Source organism: Cebus imitator, unplaced genomic scaffold, assembly GCF_001604975.1.
Source record: "Cebus imitator isolate Cc_AM_T3 unplaced genomic scaffold, Cebus_imitator-1.0 Scaffold41, whole genome shotgun sequence".
In the NCBI taxonomy this organism is placed as follows: domain Eukaryota; kingdom Metazoa; phylum Chordata; class Mammalia; order Primates; family Cebidae; genus Cebus; species Cebus imitator.
In genome coordinates this window covers 9074966-9092943 of record NW_016107356.1, presented here as the reverse complement: position 1 = coordinate 9092943, position 17978 = coordinate 9074966, and the positions used below count along the sequence as shown (strand labels likewise).

The 17978-nt window shown below is 36.3% G+C and overlaps 1 protein-coding gene across 1 annotated transcript in view; it reads left to right on the top strand.

The window, feature by feature from the left end:
* The window catches only part of BRWD1 (bromodomain and WD repeat domain containing 1), a 142346-nt gene extending 124512 nt beyond the window's left edge, over nt 1-17834 (top strand). Inside the window, exons 37-41 of the mRNA XM_037737689.1 lie at nt 1758-1978; nt 3080-3247; nt 3782-4687; nt 6046-6963; nt 15882-17834. Of these exons, the coding sequence (XP_037593617.1) occupies nt 1758-1978; nt 3080-3247; nt 3782-4687; nt 6046-6963; nt 15882-16273 (2605 nt within the window). The 3' untranslated portion in view covers nt 16274-17834. The remainder of the gene's footprint in view (nt 1-1757; nt 1979-3079; nt 3248-3781; nt 4688-6045; nt 6964-15881) is intronic.
* Nucleotides 17835-17978: the final 144 nt, after the last annotated feature.

Genomic DNA, 17978 nt, shown 5'->3' with positions numbered 1-17978 from the left:
ATGTTGACCAGGATGGTCTCGATCTCTTGACCTCGTGATCCACCCGCCTCGGCCTCCCAAAGTGCTGGGATTACAGGCATGAGCCACCGTGCCCGGCCTCTTTTCTTTTTGAGATGGAGTTTCGCTATGTCACCTAGGCTGGAGTGCAGTGGCGTGATCTTGACTCAGTGCAACCTCTGCCTCCTGGGTTCAAGCAATTCTTGTGTCTCAGCCTCCTGAGTAGCTAGGACTACAGGCATGTGCCACCATGGTCAGCTAATTTTTGTATATTAGTAGAGATGGGGTTTCACCATGTTGGCCAGGCTGGTCTCAAACTCCTGACCTCAAGTGATCTGCCCGCCTTGGTCTCCCAAAGTGCTGGGATTACATGCATAAGCCACTGTGCCTGGCCTTGTATTTCCTTTGTTCTCTCCCTTGATTATTAATGACATTAAAACTTTTTGATATTACAGGCTTGAGTTTGTTTTATTGTATAGACAATTATTGCTTTAAAGAATTGTGATTAACTTTAAGCGTCAATGTCTAGATACCCCTTAAAAGGCTGTTTTGCCTTTTTTTTCTTTTTCTTTTTTTTTTTTTTTTTAAAGAAACAGGGTCTTGCTCTGTTGCCCAGGCTGGAGTGCATGGTGTGGTCATAGTTCATCATAATGTCAAGCTCCTAGGCTCAAACAAATCTCCTGAGTAGCTAGGATCATAGGCGTACACCACTACGCCCAGCTAATTTTTAAATTTTTTGTAGGTATGGGGTCATGCTATGTTGCCCAGGCTGGTGTTTTGAACTTCTGGCTTCAATTGATCCATCTGGCTTGGCATCCTAAAGTGTTGGGATTATGGGTGTGCTCAGCCATTTCTTATTGTTTTAAAGGAAAATAGGATTATCTCAGTATGAATATTACCCAGATTTCTCACATGCCTTAAGCTTCCATTCTCTTTTCCCAGAATTCCTGGCCTAGGGGCCAACCATGGTGAATGGGTGCAGTTAGATGTCAATAGTATGGTCTTGGGAGAGAAATCAATTTTTTGTGATGCCTTTTTTTTTTTTTTTTTGACGGAGTTTCGCTCTTGTTACCCAGGCTGGAGTGCAATGGCGCGATCTCGGCTCACCGCAACCTCCGCCTCCTGGGTTCAGGCAATTCTCCTGCCTCAGCCTCCTGAGTAGCTGGGATTACAGGCACGCGCCACCATGCCCAGCTAATTTTTTGTATTTTTAGTAGAGGCGGGGTTTCGCCGTGTTGACCAGGATGGTCTCGATCTCTTGACCTCGTGATCCACCCGCCTCGGCCTCCCAAAGTGCTGGGATTACAGGCTTGAGCCACCGCGCCCGGCGTGATGCCTTTTTTTTTTAACTTTTCCTCTCTGTTTAGGTTTTGTTGATTTCTCCTTTTAACCTTATACTGTCTTTAGGGATGTAAAAATAAGAGAGGAGAAAGTTGGGTCCTACTGAGGCTTAAATTTTTAGTATGAACAAATACCTGTATTACATAAGGAATGTAAGGTATTTAAATGATTTTCTGTAACTCTTACTTGGAACATTTGTTCATTACTCCAAATTTGAATAACAGTATGTCAGATTTAGAGTTAGGACATACTACTAGTAATCAGTGCCAGAATAAAATGTCAGTGGTGAATATTTTAATGTTTTGATCATAAAACTATGCCCAGTTTAAGAAATATGATATACTTTTATTTGGTCATTCTCTGTGAATGTTATCTTTGTTTTGTTAAATACTGTTTCCTTTGTTCATGTATTTGGCCAGAAATCTCAAGCAGAAGAGGTTAAAATCTCAGACAAAAATAATTCCTGAGTTGGTAGGTTCTCCTACCCAGTCTACCTCAAGTAGGACAGCTTATCCTGGAACCCACAAGACAAGTGCTGGTATCTCTTCAGGTGTTACTTCTGGTGACTCTTCAGATTCAGCAGAATCATCAGAAAGAAGGAGAAGAAACAGACCAATAACAAATGGTTCTGCATTATCTGGTGAGAAGTGGAATTTTATGTTATTTTTTGCTGAGCACCCAAGTGTGTAACTGCTGCCACAGTTTAGCGACGTTCAAGCCTTTCAGAAGAGTTTGGATTACTGGATTGGATTCCTTGTTGAGTGAGAAAGTCACATAATGAATTATGTTTCAGGAAGAATAATCAGTTTGGCACTGACGTGCAGGGGAAAGGGAGGAGCCTGGAAACAGAGAGTCAAGGTGGTAGATAGTGGAGTTGACAGTAGTAGCTGAGGTGGGCAAACAGAACAAGTTCAAAGGATGAAATACAATTTGGTGTCTGATATTTTTCTCTCACAGCCACTTTGTCTTTCCACTGCCCGCTCCTCCCGCCCCCATAAGAAACGAGCTTACTATGCTATTAGGAAAGGGTAAAAGGATGTTGAGACATGGAAACTATGTTTTCTGAAATGCTGGACTTGAAATGGTGGTGTCTTTTTTATATGAAATGCCTCACTGATACCACAGAAGGAAGTAGATATGGAGCTAATTAATTAATTTGTTTTTGAGACAGAGTCTCTCTCTGTTGCCCATGCTGGAGTGCAGTGGCACGATCTTGGCTCACTGCCACTTCTGCCTCCAGGGTTCAAGCAATTTTCCTGCCTCACCTTCCCTAGTAGCTAGGATTTCAGGCTTCTGCCACCACACCTAGCTAATTTTGTATTTTTAGTAGAGCTGGGGTTTCACCATTTGGCCAAGCTAGTCTTGAACTCTGGGTTTCAAGTGATCCACTCATCTCAGCCTCCCAAAGTGCTAGGATTATAGGAGTGAGCAGTCGCACCTGGCCTGTAGCTAATTTTTAATTAGAAGTCTGTTTATAAATATTTCATAAATCTAGGATTAATCTGTTATTTTTAGAAATAGAAGCAAAATCTTTATTTGCAATGCTAATTATATACCTTCTAATACTCCAAATTTCATCAGCTTTTTTTGGGGAATGGTTTTTTAAAAACACATTCTAAGCATTTCAAGAATCTTGCAGTAATGTTATGTAATGTTCAGAGTAATGTTATGAACTAACTGCTTGCTTATGTGTGTAAAGACAAAAGAATATATGTAACTATTTACACTTTATTTTTCCTAGAAAGTGAAATGGAAGATTCTTTAGCTACCTCTTTATCATCGTCAGCTTCCAGTAGTTCTGAGGAAATCAAAGAGAATTCAAGAGCTCGTGATTCCTTCTTACGTAGTGGGCTATCCAGAAGCAGCAATCTCAGGGTAACCAGAACTAGAGCTGCTCAAAGAAAAACTGGTAAGAGACTCAGTGGTACTTCTGTGGAAAGCGTATTGAAAGAATCCAACTTGATTTAATATATCTACACACAAGATTAAGTTAATGTCTTGTAGGTTCTTTAGATTTAGGAAGGAAATGAATTTTGGCATTAACAAGTGAAGAAAAGGCTGGGCACAGTGGCTCACACCTGTAATCCCAGCACTTTGGGAGGCCGAGGCGGGTGGATCACCTGAAGTCAGGAGTTTGAGACTAGCCTGGCCAATGTGGCAAAACCCCGACTCTACTAAAAATACAAAAATTATCTAGGCATGGTGACGGGTGCCTGTAATCCCAGCTACTCAGGAGGCTGAGGCAGGAGAATAGCTTGCAGCCAGGAGGTGGAGGGTTGCAGTGAGCCGAGATTGTGTCATTGCACTCCAGCCTACGCAACAAGAGCAAAACTCCCTTCTCCCCTGCCCCAAAAAAGGTGAAGAAAATCATTAGAATAGTAGTCATTTAAAAATGTTGAAATAAGGAAACACTTTTTAATCTTATTGTTAACTTTATTTCTAGGTCCTGTTTCATTAGAAAATGGATGTGGCAGAAAAGCTACTCGAAAGAGAGTCTATTTAAGTGATTCTGATAACAATTCATTGGAGACGGGTGAAATTCTAAAAGCCAGAGCTGGAAATAACCGAAAAGTCTTACGGAAGTGTGCTGCTGTGGCTGCCAATAAGATAAAGCTAATGAGTGATGTAGAAGAGAATTCTAGCTCTGAAAGTGTCTGTTCTGGTCGGAAGCTGCCTCACCGCAATGCTTCTGCTGTAGCTAGAAAAAAGTTATTACATAATTCTGAAGATGATCAGAGCTTAAAGTCAGAAATAGAAGAAGAGGAGCTAAAAGATCAAAATCAACCATTACCAGTGTCTAATTCTGATGCTGCCCAGAGTAATGTTGATGAATCTGAAAACAGAGATTCAGAGTCAGAAAGTGATTTGCGGGTAGCCCGGAAAAATTGGCATGCTAATGGTTACAAGTCTCATTTTCCAGCACCTTCTAAAACAAAATTTCTTAAAATAGAGTCTTCTGAGGAAGACTCTAAAAGTCATGATTCAGATGATGAATGTAACAGAACTGCTGGCCCATCGACATCTGTGCAGAAAATTAAGGCAGAGAGCATCTCAGAGGAAGCAGATTCTGAACCAGGAAAATCTGGTGGTAGGAAATACAATACATTTCACAAGAATGTGAGTTTCTTTAAAAAAGCAAAGATTTTGAGTGATTCAGAAGACTCAGAATCTGAAGAGCAGGAGCAGGATAGAGAAGATGAGAAGTGTCATAAAATGGAAGTGAACCCAATTTCAGGAAATGTGAATTGTGACCCCATTGCTGTGTCCCAGTGTTTCTCAGATCATGTATCTGAAACTGATTTAGATTCAGATGATGACAAAAAAGAAAAACCAAACAATTTTATGAAAGGTAATTCAGAACATTTATCTTTGTTCACTGATTTAATCTCACCATCCTTTTACTCCTCAATGTAACATTGATTTTTTCCCCCCTGAAAACATTTTTCTCCCTTGAAACTTTTTTCTCTTTGTTGTTTCTCTCCCTCCCATGTGCTCTGTGTTAGCCTTTTCTGTTCATCCTTTATATTGTTATGTGTATGCATAACTTTTTATTGAGTATACTTTAGTTTTATTCACCTAACAGGCAATCTTGGCCTTAAGAACTATGTCTGTTGAAGATTTCACTTCTTGTATTGATGATGGGGGTATATTATATTAAGAGATGGGCTTGAATAAAGCAGAGAGGGGTACATTTATAAGCTGTGTTGTTGATAGCTTAAGTAGTAGACAAAAAGAGTAGGACTATTTAAAAAGGATGTTAATAGCAGCAAACAAAACAGTTACTGAGCTGTTTCTATTAGGAAATTTTTCTAAATGCCTTCCATTAACAACCAGTTGAGTCTTCATTTCTTTTATGAAATAGGTACTGGTATTATTCATTTTACAGGTAATAACTGGAGCACAGAGTGGTGAAATAACTTGTTGAATTAAGATTGTACTCTTGGTATGTGGGGATTGATAAAATACTATAGAACAAAAGGCAGCCAAAACTAAGATGATAAGTAATTGTGTAATTGGAGCTTGGGGAGTTATGGGATGTTTCAGAGAGGCTGAGTGTTAAGTGGTCTGTTTGCATATGCTAGTGCTATGGTAAACAGTCTACTTGTATTTGTGTTAATATGACAGTGTCAAGATCATGGGATGTTATTGAGGAGAATGTGTTGAATTTGTGAAGGGTGTTGAGCATGTAAAAGTTATTGCTTTAAAGTACAGTTATGTGCTGTAGAACAGTGGTGGTCTCATAAGATTATAATGAAGGTGAGAAATTTCTATTAATGAAGTCATAGCTGTCATAAAGTCCTAGTGCAGTGCATTACCTTTTCTGTTTGGATACATAGACACATACTGACCATTGTATAACAACTGCCTGCAGCTTTCAGAACAGTAGCATGTCCTACAGGTTTGCAGCCTAGGAGTAATTGGCTATACCATATAACCTAGGTGTGTAAATAGGCTGTACCATCAGGTGTGTGTAAGCACACTCTGATGTTTGCTTAAGACGAAATTGCCTAACAATGCATTTCTCAGAACGGATTCTTATTATTGGGCAACATATGACTGTACTACGAGGTGTGGACCATTCCATTCATTGCTGTAACCCCTTCAAATTAATGTGAATTCTGGACTTGTTTTTAATGTTGAACATATAATTCCTTTAGACTTAGTTACTTATTAAAGATTAATAGAAAACTACTCTTTAACTTTTAGATTCTACATCACAAGACAATGGACAAAGCAGAAAAATTTCCAAGAAAAGGGTCTGTTCCAGTGACTCAGACAGCAGTTTACAGGTGGTTAAGAAATCAACAAAAGCCAGAACAGGTCTCCTAAGGATTACTCGAAGATGTGCAGCCACGGCTGCCAATAAGATCAAGCTCATGAGTGATGTTGAAGATGTCAGTTTAGAAAATGTATGCACTAGAAGCAAAAATGGAAGGAAAAAACCTCTCCATCTTGCTTGTACTACATCTAAGAAGAAATTGGGTGATTGTGAGGGAAGTGTACATTGTGAAATGCCAAGTGAACAGTGTGCCTCTGACGACAAGCTGCCTGATCCTGTCTCCGAGGGTAGTACAAAAGTGCTTAGTCAGGCTGTAAATGGAGACTCAGACTCTGAAGGTATGTTGAATTCTGAACACAAGCACAGGGATACCAATATTCACAAAATAGATGCACCTTCTAAAAGGAAAAGTTCCTCTGTTGCATCTTCAGAAGAAGATTCAAAAAGTCATATTCCAGGGAGTGAGATTGATAGGACATTTTCTTCTGAGTCAACTTTGGCACAGAAAGCTACTGCAGAGAATAATTTTGAAGTGGAACTGAATTATGGGCTACGCAGGTGGAATGGCAGAAGACTCAGGACCTATGGAAAGGCTCCTTTCAGTAAGACAAAAGTGATTCATGATTCACAGGAAGCTGCAGAGAAGGAAGTAAAAAGGAAGAGATTGCATCCTGAACTGGAAAATTTGAAAATCTCTGAAACAACTGGGAATTCAAAGTTGAGACCTGATACTAGTTCCAAATCGTCAGATTTGGGATCTGTAACTGAATCAGATATTGACTGTACTGATAATACAAAAACCAAAAGGAGGAAAACGAAAGGAAAAGCAAAAGTAGTTAGAAAAGGTAAAACTTTTACAGCTAACATATCTAAAACTGTGAGACGTCAAAGACAAAGCAAATGCCCTAGGTTAAGTGTGGATGATAATGACTGGGAGGATGTGGACTATGCAAAATCTAAGAGAGTTCTTCGACGTTCAAAAATAAAAACGAGAAATCAGGGTAGAAGAACTGTGAGATACCATGATGGGGATGATGATAGAAGCTTAGAAAATGTGTTAGATTTCAATGATTGCACCTTATGACCTTGAGGGAAAGCCAGTTCATTAGAGGAAATGGACTGGAATTTATGGTGAAAGCTGGCTGTTAAAATTATTTTTTTGTCTTACAATTCAGGGAATATATTTATATTTTTCTATGAAAAGTTATGAATGTGACTAAATCATGACTGTTATTTTTATTTGCACTTGCTGGTCTTTGTAGCAGCATTCAGCACAGGTGCCAAAATATGCTTCATTTTGGGGGCAGATCTATTTTGACAGTATTTGACTACATATAGCAAGAGTTTGAAATATGTTAAACACTAGACATCCTGGTTATCAAAACCAATGAGCATTACTTTCATGGTAGCAAGTGTCATGCAGTTATTTTCTGAATTTGTCAAAGAGGCAGTAGTTTGTAACCCGTTCTATAGTAGTATAACAATTTCACAACCTATGTTTACAGATTCTTTATAAATACATGCATACTGACACTATAATCATGGGAGGTGTAACCATGATTTGTAGGCAAGGTACCTACCACTTTAGTTTTCTTTCCCTGGCTACTTGAGTAGAATCCATTATACCAGATCTGGTCATGTTCACTGAAATGGTTTCTAATTTTCTTTCCCAGTGCTATTGGGTTTTTCTCTCTTTCTGAGGAAAACGTGATCACTTTTATGTTATAAACTTGAATTTATAAAGTGCTGGTAAACTATTTTTAATAATTTGAGTGCATGTTTTAAGCCTCTTAAGACCAGAGCATAGTCATAGCATTTTTCTTTTAAATTGTGCACTAACAGAATGCTATATAATTTGTCTTCTGTCCAAGATCTCCTGATTTCCATTGTAAGGGATTTAACCAAAATCTTGCTCTTCCATAATCTTACTCTGTGAAATAGAGAAATTTGTGTGCCTTAGCTTTAGAAGTATGTTCTTTAATAGAGTGTTGTACAGGGCTAAAAGAGTATTTAAGTTAATATGTAGGTTTCCCCCATCTGTATTGAAATTGTAGAGTTGAGTTTTGTTGAGAGTGCAATTGCAAATCTTATCTATACAGGAAAAGAACTAAATGTCATTCTCCACCTCTTTGTTTTAGTTTACTGCTTCTGTGTGCAATCCTAAGCATTCTTTGCTGGGGCAACTAAATCTATCTTTATTAGTGACCTCTAGTCCAAATATAAGAAACTGTCATGTTTCATGGGAAAATAATTTTATAATCCATTTAAAATGAAACTTTATCACACAAATAGTACACTTATTTTCTAACCAAATACTTGATAGGTTATGCAACTCCAGTGTAGGTGGCCATTCCTAACTTGTTTGTGCCTGAAGATGGACTTGATTCAAATGGTTTACATATTTAGTAGGTAAGGGATATGTTACCGTACCCCACCTTTAAGTTATTTATTAGCCCTAATTGTGTTTGGTTTTAGACAAAATTAACCCTTTCTCCTGTGTTATCTTTGAAGTGGCAGATAAAGGGAAGCATCAGACTGGTATCAATGTTAGACAGTGTTCTTACATGTTCCTATTTTGTAGTTACCGATTCCATTTGACATAGTAGGAGGTACCTTTTCTTTCTACTCTGATGCATGAGGAAGGATGTTTTTGGACATTATCAGCTGCGATAGGTGGGAAACCTACCTCTCATTTGTGGTTCCATTTCAGAACTATGATGCTTTTCTTCTCAGAGCTTGTGTTAAGTATATAGTAAACAGATTGATTCATGATAATTGTCCTTGACTATTGACATGAAAAGACTAATGGGATGCCTTTTACTTCCCGAATTTTAAGAATTGGTGATAGATGTCAAATCCATTAATTTATTTAAACTCTTCTTAACCTTCTCTGTTTTATAATCTGTTCTCAGGTTTATAACTCCATGTTTACCATCATCTGCAAAATGGTACCAAAAAAATCCATAAATAAATACGGAATACATTCATAAGTACATACATTCTTTTGGTAAAATGATCTTTTGACAGTTTAGGCTTCATTAATAGAACTGTTCTTTTTCTTTGGACCATATTAATTGGTCATTGAATGGTCATCCAATTACTGTGTTTTCTTTCAGTCCAAAATAGACCCTTGTATATAGAAGTGGTATTTTGGTTTTTAATCAGATTTGGTTTCATCAGAAGAAGCAAGAATGGGCCTGATGTTCTTTAAAAGCATAGCTGACAATGGTAGCTTCTCAACTTATGAAATAAAACTAAGAGATGATGGAGAAAATCATTTTTATGGGTTTTTTTGGTTATGGTGCTATTCCTAAGGTTAACTTTGAATACATGACACACACACTCCTAAGTACCTTTAAGGAAAATTAGTAAATCATTAATAGTTAAAAATGTTTACATTGAGCACTAGAACTTGTTTGGCTTTTTTTCTAGATTATGGGAAATGCCCAGGGATTTAATGCACAGGTGTACTTTAATGTTTAGGGTCAGTTTGTAATATTCTTGAGAAAAAGATAAAGGGTTACAATTTGAATGTGAACTGATCCAGAAATAAGTGCTGTAGCTTTCCACTGCACTTGAAGTTTAACTTAATGGTGTATGTGAAAAAAAGAACCAAAAAGCAAAAAACTACTCTGGTTGTGTCCAAAGTCGTATGGTTTTATTCATGTATGGTTTTAAAGGCTTTGAAGTATTCAGATTTGATCTTTGCTTTCTCGGAAATACTCACTTTACCAAGCATATAAAGGAAAAAAGATTTCAAACATTCACAAGATAGATGAGTGTTAACAAAGCGTTTTTTTTTTTTTTTTTCCATGTCCTTCTCATTTAAAAAGGTATACATAAAATGTGAAGTAACTTAATAAAAGGAAAAGTTTTCCTTTTATTAAGGAATAATAAAATACTTCCTAGGGTCAGCCTCCCTTTTTTTAAGTGGAAAATATCTGATTAAATCATTTCACAGTTTATTCTTGGAAAGAATGATACAGCAGTTATTCATAGCTTGTAAATTACAACAGAAAGGTTCCTTTCAAATAGTAGAGCTGCACCTAAAGAGGAAATTGGGTTTATAAGAAAATGAAGGCAAATCACTTAAGTTTTAAGAAAAAGCACTTCAAAAGGGCAGATGGAAAAGGGGGATATAAAACCAATAAAAATACCATCTGAGGGTGTTACTGTCCAGAAGTAAAGAATAAGATGCATCACTAAGCTCTTTGCACTCATTATGACCTCATAAGTAAAAATTATTAATATGGGATGCACACTACATTCCCTGTCTCTCTTCTAGACTTTTTTTCCGTGGAAGAATCAAAACAATTTACTAACCTCCTTGTTTGATACTAAAAACTAAATAGGAAAAAATTTAATATTTTCTGTCAGTACAAGTTGAACTTGATTGTGCCAACTGAAACCTTAGAGGTTTGTATATCAGTGGAACATAAGAACATTGTTAAAGGTGCTTACAGTCTTTTGTTTTCCTTTCCACTCCATTGTATCAATTTTTTGAGTAACTTTTAAATGGCTAGAAAATGATCTTTTTGCTTTGCCCTTTTATAGCTGAAATAACCAGCTCCATCCTTTTCATGAATAAGTTGATATATTTATCAGGTATCTTGCAGTTGTCACCAAATACTGTAGTTTTCTTATGTTGTATGGAAATTATAGTTCAATTATTCTAATGTGATGGAGTGCCACAAGTCATTGTAGAACTTTTCACCTGTTAATGTTGAAGTTATACCTCTGAACTTCTGCTGTGGATATCAAGGAAATAATAAAGCAGAAACCCTAAGAACTTTGCAACTTAACAATTTGAGACTGTCTCTTATCCTAGTATTTGGGAAGAGAAGGAATAAATTTGTGAAAACTAGGTGAGAGTATAGAGCATTGTGGGAAAAATTGAGTCCACCTAGATTAGCAAATGTTAATCCCGAGCTCAAACTCTGAATAGTAAGGATTGAAAAACTATTTAATGGTAAGGGCTTTGTTGCCTTACGATTTTAAGAAAAGTTTCAAAGGCTGCTAAATTATAGAGATGGTGCCTAAGGATACATGGAGATTCTCCAAAGTAAGAGATGTTTACCTTTTTTATAATCTGTCAAGCTGGTTCCTAATATAATATATTGCTAAATTAGTAGAAAAATATCAAGATTTTAAATTGGTGTCTGCTCAAGGATTGCTTTTCTGGATCTGATGGAGGGAGTGGGAGAGTCACATCATTTGGATCCTACAAATCTGCAGTCTCTATCTTTGGCAGCATGTAAATAACTATACATCTATTTCTCAAGTATGGTAAGACCAGTAGTTTGAATTTAATTATCAATGCTCTGGTATATTTTCTGGTCACATTTTAGTTATGTCAGTTTTAAGGTAAGTGTTTTCATTTATTAAAGGCTTTAAATGAGTTCAGACTGCCAAAGAGAAAAGGCAGGCCAGTTGACCTAATTGAAATGAGATGACCAGTATATAGGGCCTGGATGGACTATAGCAGCTCTCCCCCTTTGTTTTACAAGGTAAATCATTTAAAAAATTACCTTTTTTGATGAGTGGTTAAAAGTTAAAGAGATCTTTAAATTTTAATATATTCAAGTTAATTTTCTAAGTGAGAATCAGTCCTTGGAGTGCAACTATATATTCACCTACAAAATTCCAATCATAAAATTACAGGAGCCTCTCAAGAAAGCAGATCTTCAGTTTTCCACTCCACATAAGATTGTTAATATTCTAAATTAATCAAAAACTCATTTAGATGAGTTTTTGTCAATTCCTAAATAAAACAATATAATAAGTTTAGCATTTTCATCTTAACAAGCAAAAGAGTTAAAAAACAAAATAAATTCTATTTGGTTAATTCCAGACTTGTCCTAGGTAGTTCCCCAACCTCCTTTCCACTGGTAATTTCTTTTCATGCAGGCAGAACATAGGGCTGCGAGGGCTGCGAATTTTATGGATGAGCTTGGATGGGGGAACTGAAGCGAGTCAGTAGCCCTGCTTGAAAAGGGTTTTACCACTGGATTGTCTGTGGCCCGGGGTCTTTTCATTAGTAGTACAGTAATAGGGTAGATTGAAAACAAGTATTTACTTCTGATTCTGCCTACATTTAGTGTGAAATGCTCTGAGATGTCGTTTCTAAAAAGCAAATTAAGCAGTTAAGTATAAGGTCCCTAAGTTCACATTTTAAAATAAGGCTTTTATGAGACTTTTATAAAAAATTGCAATAGCCATCACAAATCTTTTGCAGAATTTTTCTAGGGGTGAGAGAAAACTGTATTGTCATGAGCTAGATTAGTTGTAGTTCCAGAATAAAAAATTCTGGGTTGTATGGTGCCCATCATTGAGTAAATTGATCTCTAAAGATGAATAAGCTAGTGAACTAGTTTATGGAATTATTTCTGACAGTCTCTTGACCTGATGCTGCCATACTGCAGTGTTATGAGCTCCCCCTAGAAAGTGGAACTGTTGAACAGCAAGTTATACAGCAACCATTTATTCTATAGCCATTCCCTAAAGGGGTACTTTGGCTTATAGAATGTTTTTGGAAACTGTGCTTTGGGAATGATGAAGATCATTGATAAATGTTACTTGTTTTCTGAGTTTTGGGGTCATTTCATTACTTATCAATGAAGGGCAGACAGAGGAGAGAACATCTCAAACCTTTTCTGATAAAAGGCTTGCTTGAGGGAGCTTATAACTTGTACCTAGAGGGTTTACCCACTATGTGGATTTCATTATCCACCAACCGCAGCAACCAATAATATCAAGATCCTAGGAGTTCATGAAAGAGGCTAGTATGTTTTCATTTTGAGTCAAACATTTTCTCATGAAATCTGTTTCAAATGCTCCAATTAAAAAAATGTTGATTAAAAATTTTTAATGCTTCTGTAGTGTGCAGTTTACTTTGAATTCAGGAAAAGTTTTGTATGTTGAAGTAATACTTGTGCAGAATCTGTAAATAGGGTAGCTTAAAAATTATAAAAAAGTCTAATTGGAATATGACATCCTTAAAATGTAGAAACTAGAGATTGTGTTGTCAGAACTGTTAATGTTTGTACCTGGATTTCCATTCACCACAGATATCATCTTAGAATACACACATATCCGTGAGTTATAATTCAAAGCGGTCATCCAGGTAAATGATCATGGAGTGCTACTACAGATGTACATTTTTATACTACTGATGTTGTGTTCTTGCCATATCCAAATAGGGAATCACTTCCAGGAAAACAATAGTCCTCAAGCACTCACTGACTTCCTGAACACATGATTGACACAAGACCATCTGAGACAGTAGGACTGTTGGAATTCTACTGACTTAGTATTACATGGCATCATCACAAATGTATTATTAGAGCAGCAGCATCCAGAGTTCTTAAGTTTGTACCCTAACACACCAATTTGACTTCCCCCTGAAAATACGTGTATTTCTAAAATGGTTTGTAGTTTTCTTGAGAATAAAGCACTTTACTAAAGTTTTCAGTGATACTTAAAAGTATGTATTTAAAAAAAGCTGTCCACAGTTTTCTCTCTCTGATTTTTATTCTTAGTCTATGAAATTCCTGTTTTATTGTCTAAGACTAAAGAGATACAGGTTTATCAAGTTAGAGTTGCTGTGTACAATATAATTCACAAATTCTCCCTCCTTTGGGCATAGTTATTGAAGTTCAAATTTCCTTAAAAATATTTTTTAAAAACCTGAGTTTTGGTTTTTTTCCTGCAGAATCTTATCCATTATTCCGGATGACAAACATTTATTAAAATGTCTTAGAGTTAGTGTTTACTGGGTTCCGAAATTGTCAGTATAGGTACTTTAATCACACATCAAAATGGAATTCATTTCTGCAACTTAAAGCATTTTGTTACAAATAAATTTGTAGTTGAAATAGGCTGTTCCACTTGATGAGTAGGTTGTTGGGAGTGAACGAGTTTAATTTTTTTTTCAAAATGCAAATGGTGCAGCTAGCTGATAATAGTATATCATCATCCTACTATAAATTGCAAATTTCACCTTAATTTTGCATGTTTTAAACTTTTTGTTTACCCTTTGTAGCATATTTATATTTTAGCATTTGCCTAAGATTGATTTAATGTGTTAAGATTCATTTTGGATGTAGGGTTGACTTGTTGGAGATAATAGTTCATAATTTAAAAATTTCCAAGAAAAATGTCTCTGAAGTGGTAAACACACTGTACTTTAAGCCACTTCTCTTCCCACAGAGCCCAACTGAAGGAGTTAAGGGCATGCTGCATGGGAGTAATGCTGTGATGAGCATCTTACTCTAGCAAAATGCCATTTACAATGCCTAGAGATTTAACTCTAAAAACATAGAACCCTTAGAAATAGAATTTTACTGGAAAGCATGTGAGTCACATAAGTTAGTTGGCAAAAAGAACTGATGTGTATGTGGTACGGTTGCTTTGAATAAAGTATTTCCTAACCTATTTTGGAGAGAACACTTACCTGAACGTAGAGAAGTGTGAAATCAGTTTCATAGACTTACAGGAAAATCTGAAGTGCTTCCATTGTGAGAGCAGAGGCTTGCTTCATTAATCTGGCTGTATGAACATGTCAGTCCACAGAAGCAGTTTTTAACTGTACTCATCTGTCCTTTAGTCAGCTTAGTGACAGAAGGGCAAACATCTTCATAGAAGAAAAAATTCAGAAGGTTGGCAGTAGTAGTTTCTTTGCTACAGAATAATCATGTTACTTGATAGTATCTGACTAAAAGCCCTCATTTTCTAGTACTTAGTAGTAAAAAGAATGTGGTGGAGTCCTCCAGAAGTCTAGTGTAGGTGTAGGATATCAATTGTGGTTATTTCAGTGATCTACAGCCTGACTTTTTCAAATGCTAAGTATCTGGAAACTTCAGGCAGGGTACTACAAAACAAACTGCCATCAGGACTGATGTGTACCATGAAGGCAATTTTAGATAGTTTGACTGTTAATGGCTGCAAGAAAGACCTAAAATTCAAGGGCCAGTGAACTTCAGATACGTATGGTGAAAGAAATGCCACTTCTCTTCTACAAGAGTACTAATTAGACTTGTTTGTGAAATCTGAAAATTTGGCTCTGAGACACTGGTAACAATAAAAATACCTGAGCCCTCCTAAGTTTGGTCGGCATGGAGTAGTAGGTCAGGCATCATGTGGCTCTGCACAGCTCGAGTCATTTCAAGCCCCCTCTAAAAACTGCCTTAGTCTACATGAAGGACTTAACTCTGCAAAGTGCTTTTTGTCTGGCAAATCCTTTCAAAATTTTCAGCTCTCTTCTAAATGCTTCCTTGAAGGAATCCTTCCTTGATCCCTTAGGTTAGGTTAGGTTTCTAGTCTGTGTTCTCATAGCACTCTGCACTTTTTAGTTCCTTAAAGCAACTCCACGTTATTTTTTTGAATTTCAATCTGAATCTCATGTATGTGTCACATACCTAGGTCAGAAAATACTGGAACAATTAAGCTTTAATAATTGAAATTATGTAAAATGCTCATACATATGTTTTTAGATTAGCAGCTTTATGATGCCGATGCTGAAGGAACTTTAACCCCATTCTTAAAGTCTGCTACTGTTTTAAGTGACATCCTTATAGTTGTAGATAAGCAAATGTAAGGTTATATCAATGTCAAAAGCCCTTAGTATCACATTTAAAAATTTATCGTTTAGCAGTATGACTTTTAAAATTTGTTTCCAAATGAGTGTTGTTGAGGAATGTTAGCAGTAGTAAAATCTTGTGTTACAAGATTTTTGCATTTACATGAACTTTCACTCATTTTTCAGAATTTGTTCCTAGAGACAGAGAACCCAATACAAAAGTGAGAACATGTATGCATAATGAGAAGGATGCAGTGCAGATGCCTAGTGAAACTCTGAAAGCAAAAATGGTACCTGAGAAAGTTCCCCGCAGATGTGCTACTGTTGCTGCAAATAAAATAAAGATAATGAGTAATCTAAAAGAAACGATCTCAGGACCAGAAAATGTCTGGATTAGGAAGAGTAGCAGAAAACTGCCCCATCGAAATGCTTCTGCTGCGGCTAAGAAAAAATTACTGAATGTTTATAAAGAGGATGATACAACCATAAATTCTGAAAGTGAAAAAGAGCTAGAAGATACTAATAGCAAAGTGCTTTTTTTAAGGGGGTTCAGATCCTGGAAAGAAAATGCACAATAGTGACTATGAGAATGTAGAAGTGGTATCTGAAAACAACTGGGCCACAAGTAAACTGGCAGTTACATTCTGCCCCCAGCTCTAAAATTAATCCCTGATTGGCATCTTCGGAGGAATTTTCTAAAGGCCATAATCCAGTGGGTTCCTCCCAGTCAGCTCTTGAACAAACATGTGCTCTAGGGAATTCTGAAGAGGAAATAGATTGCAGAGTCTGTAGGTGGAGAGGTTGAAAGAAAAGACAAGTGGCCTGCTATAAGACTACTATTCTTCTTTCCAGAAAGCAAGGCCTTGAAGACTTGATTCCATAGAGGAAAAATATTATGGGAAGTGTACAGGCTAGGAACACCTTGGAGTGAACAAATTTCAAAATCTCAACCTGATGCTAATTTTAAGGGTTCTCCAGTACAGAGTAAAGATTCAGACCATGACAATTATGGTGTCATGAGGAAAAAATATTAGGCACTTTTCCAAAGGAAGTGCTAATGGGCCTATTTGACTTTTGAGTGAAGCAAAAACTCTACCCAGATTCACTCCCTACAGTTCACATCCCCAAAGGTCAAAAACAAACTAGGAGGATGTGAGAAAAAAAATAGCTTGAGATGCTGATTACTGAGTTCTGAAGTAGAGTGTTGGAAATAGGCAATTAGATAAAGTCCGTTCATGTCATTTTGTTTATAATATTGGAGATTGTACTGAATGACCACTTGATATGACTAATTCAGGGAGTATATATTTTTCTATGAAAGCTATGAATGTTACTACCACAGCTATTCCTTATTTTTCCTTTTATGTAGCAGCATTTACAGAAATGCCAAAAATGTGCCTCATTAAGAGGCAGGTCTTAAGTATTAATCAGTTAAAAAAATAAAAGGTATAGCTCAAGATCAAAACAGTCATATTTTTAGATGATACAGTGAATCTTTTATGTTTCTCTACAGCACCTTAAAAATTAGAACTTGAATACTTTGAATAAATTTATTACAATCTCATCCCAACAAACTTTAATGGTTGCATGCTTGGCCTATTTAATTGTGGCCTCCGCTAGGATTAGAAAATCTGGTCGTGGTACAACAAAGAATGTATTTGCAATAGGATTTAATTTGTTGTTTATATGAATTGGTTGAAATTAAAATTGCCAGATTAAATAAATGTACCGTCACATCTTTTTAACATAGTAACGTGTTACTGGAAAAATTAAGTTGTTGAAAGTAAGCTGTTTCTCATTTAAAAATACCTGAATATTAATATATGATTTGCATGTGTAAATTTGAAAAAGTAAACTACAGAAACCTAGAGGTTTCTATTTTTTAAGACAAATGCATTTTTTTTTTTTTTTGGTTATACAGATGTATCAAGTGTCTAAAATACTTCAGAAATTTGTGGTTGCATGTCTGTTTTTTTAAAAAAAGGCTTTTTGTTTTTTAGCATAAGCCAGACTATTCTAACCTACTAAGTCTCTGTTCTTTGCTCCTTTTGTAGTATACTTTTATCTAAACTATCCCTATTATGTTGATGCACAGGTGAGAAAGGGAAGATAATTCCTAATAAACTGCTATTACTTTTAGGTGCATGGGGTTTGATTTTTGAGCTCTAATGAAATGCTTAAACTTCTTTCCAGTTCAAAACTTACACTTAATTTATAATTTTTTTTGAGTAGATTATGTCCTTAACAAGTAACTATAAAAGGAAGTACTTAACTGAAGACTAT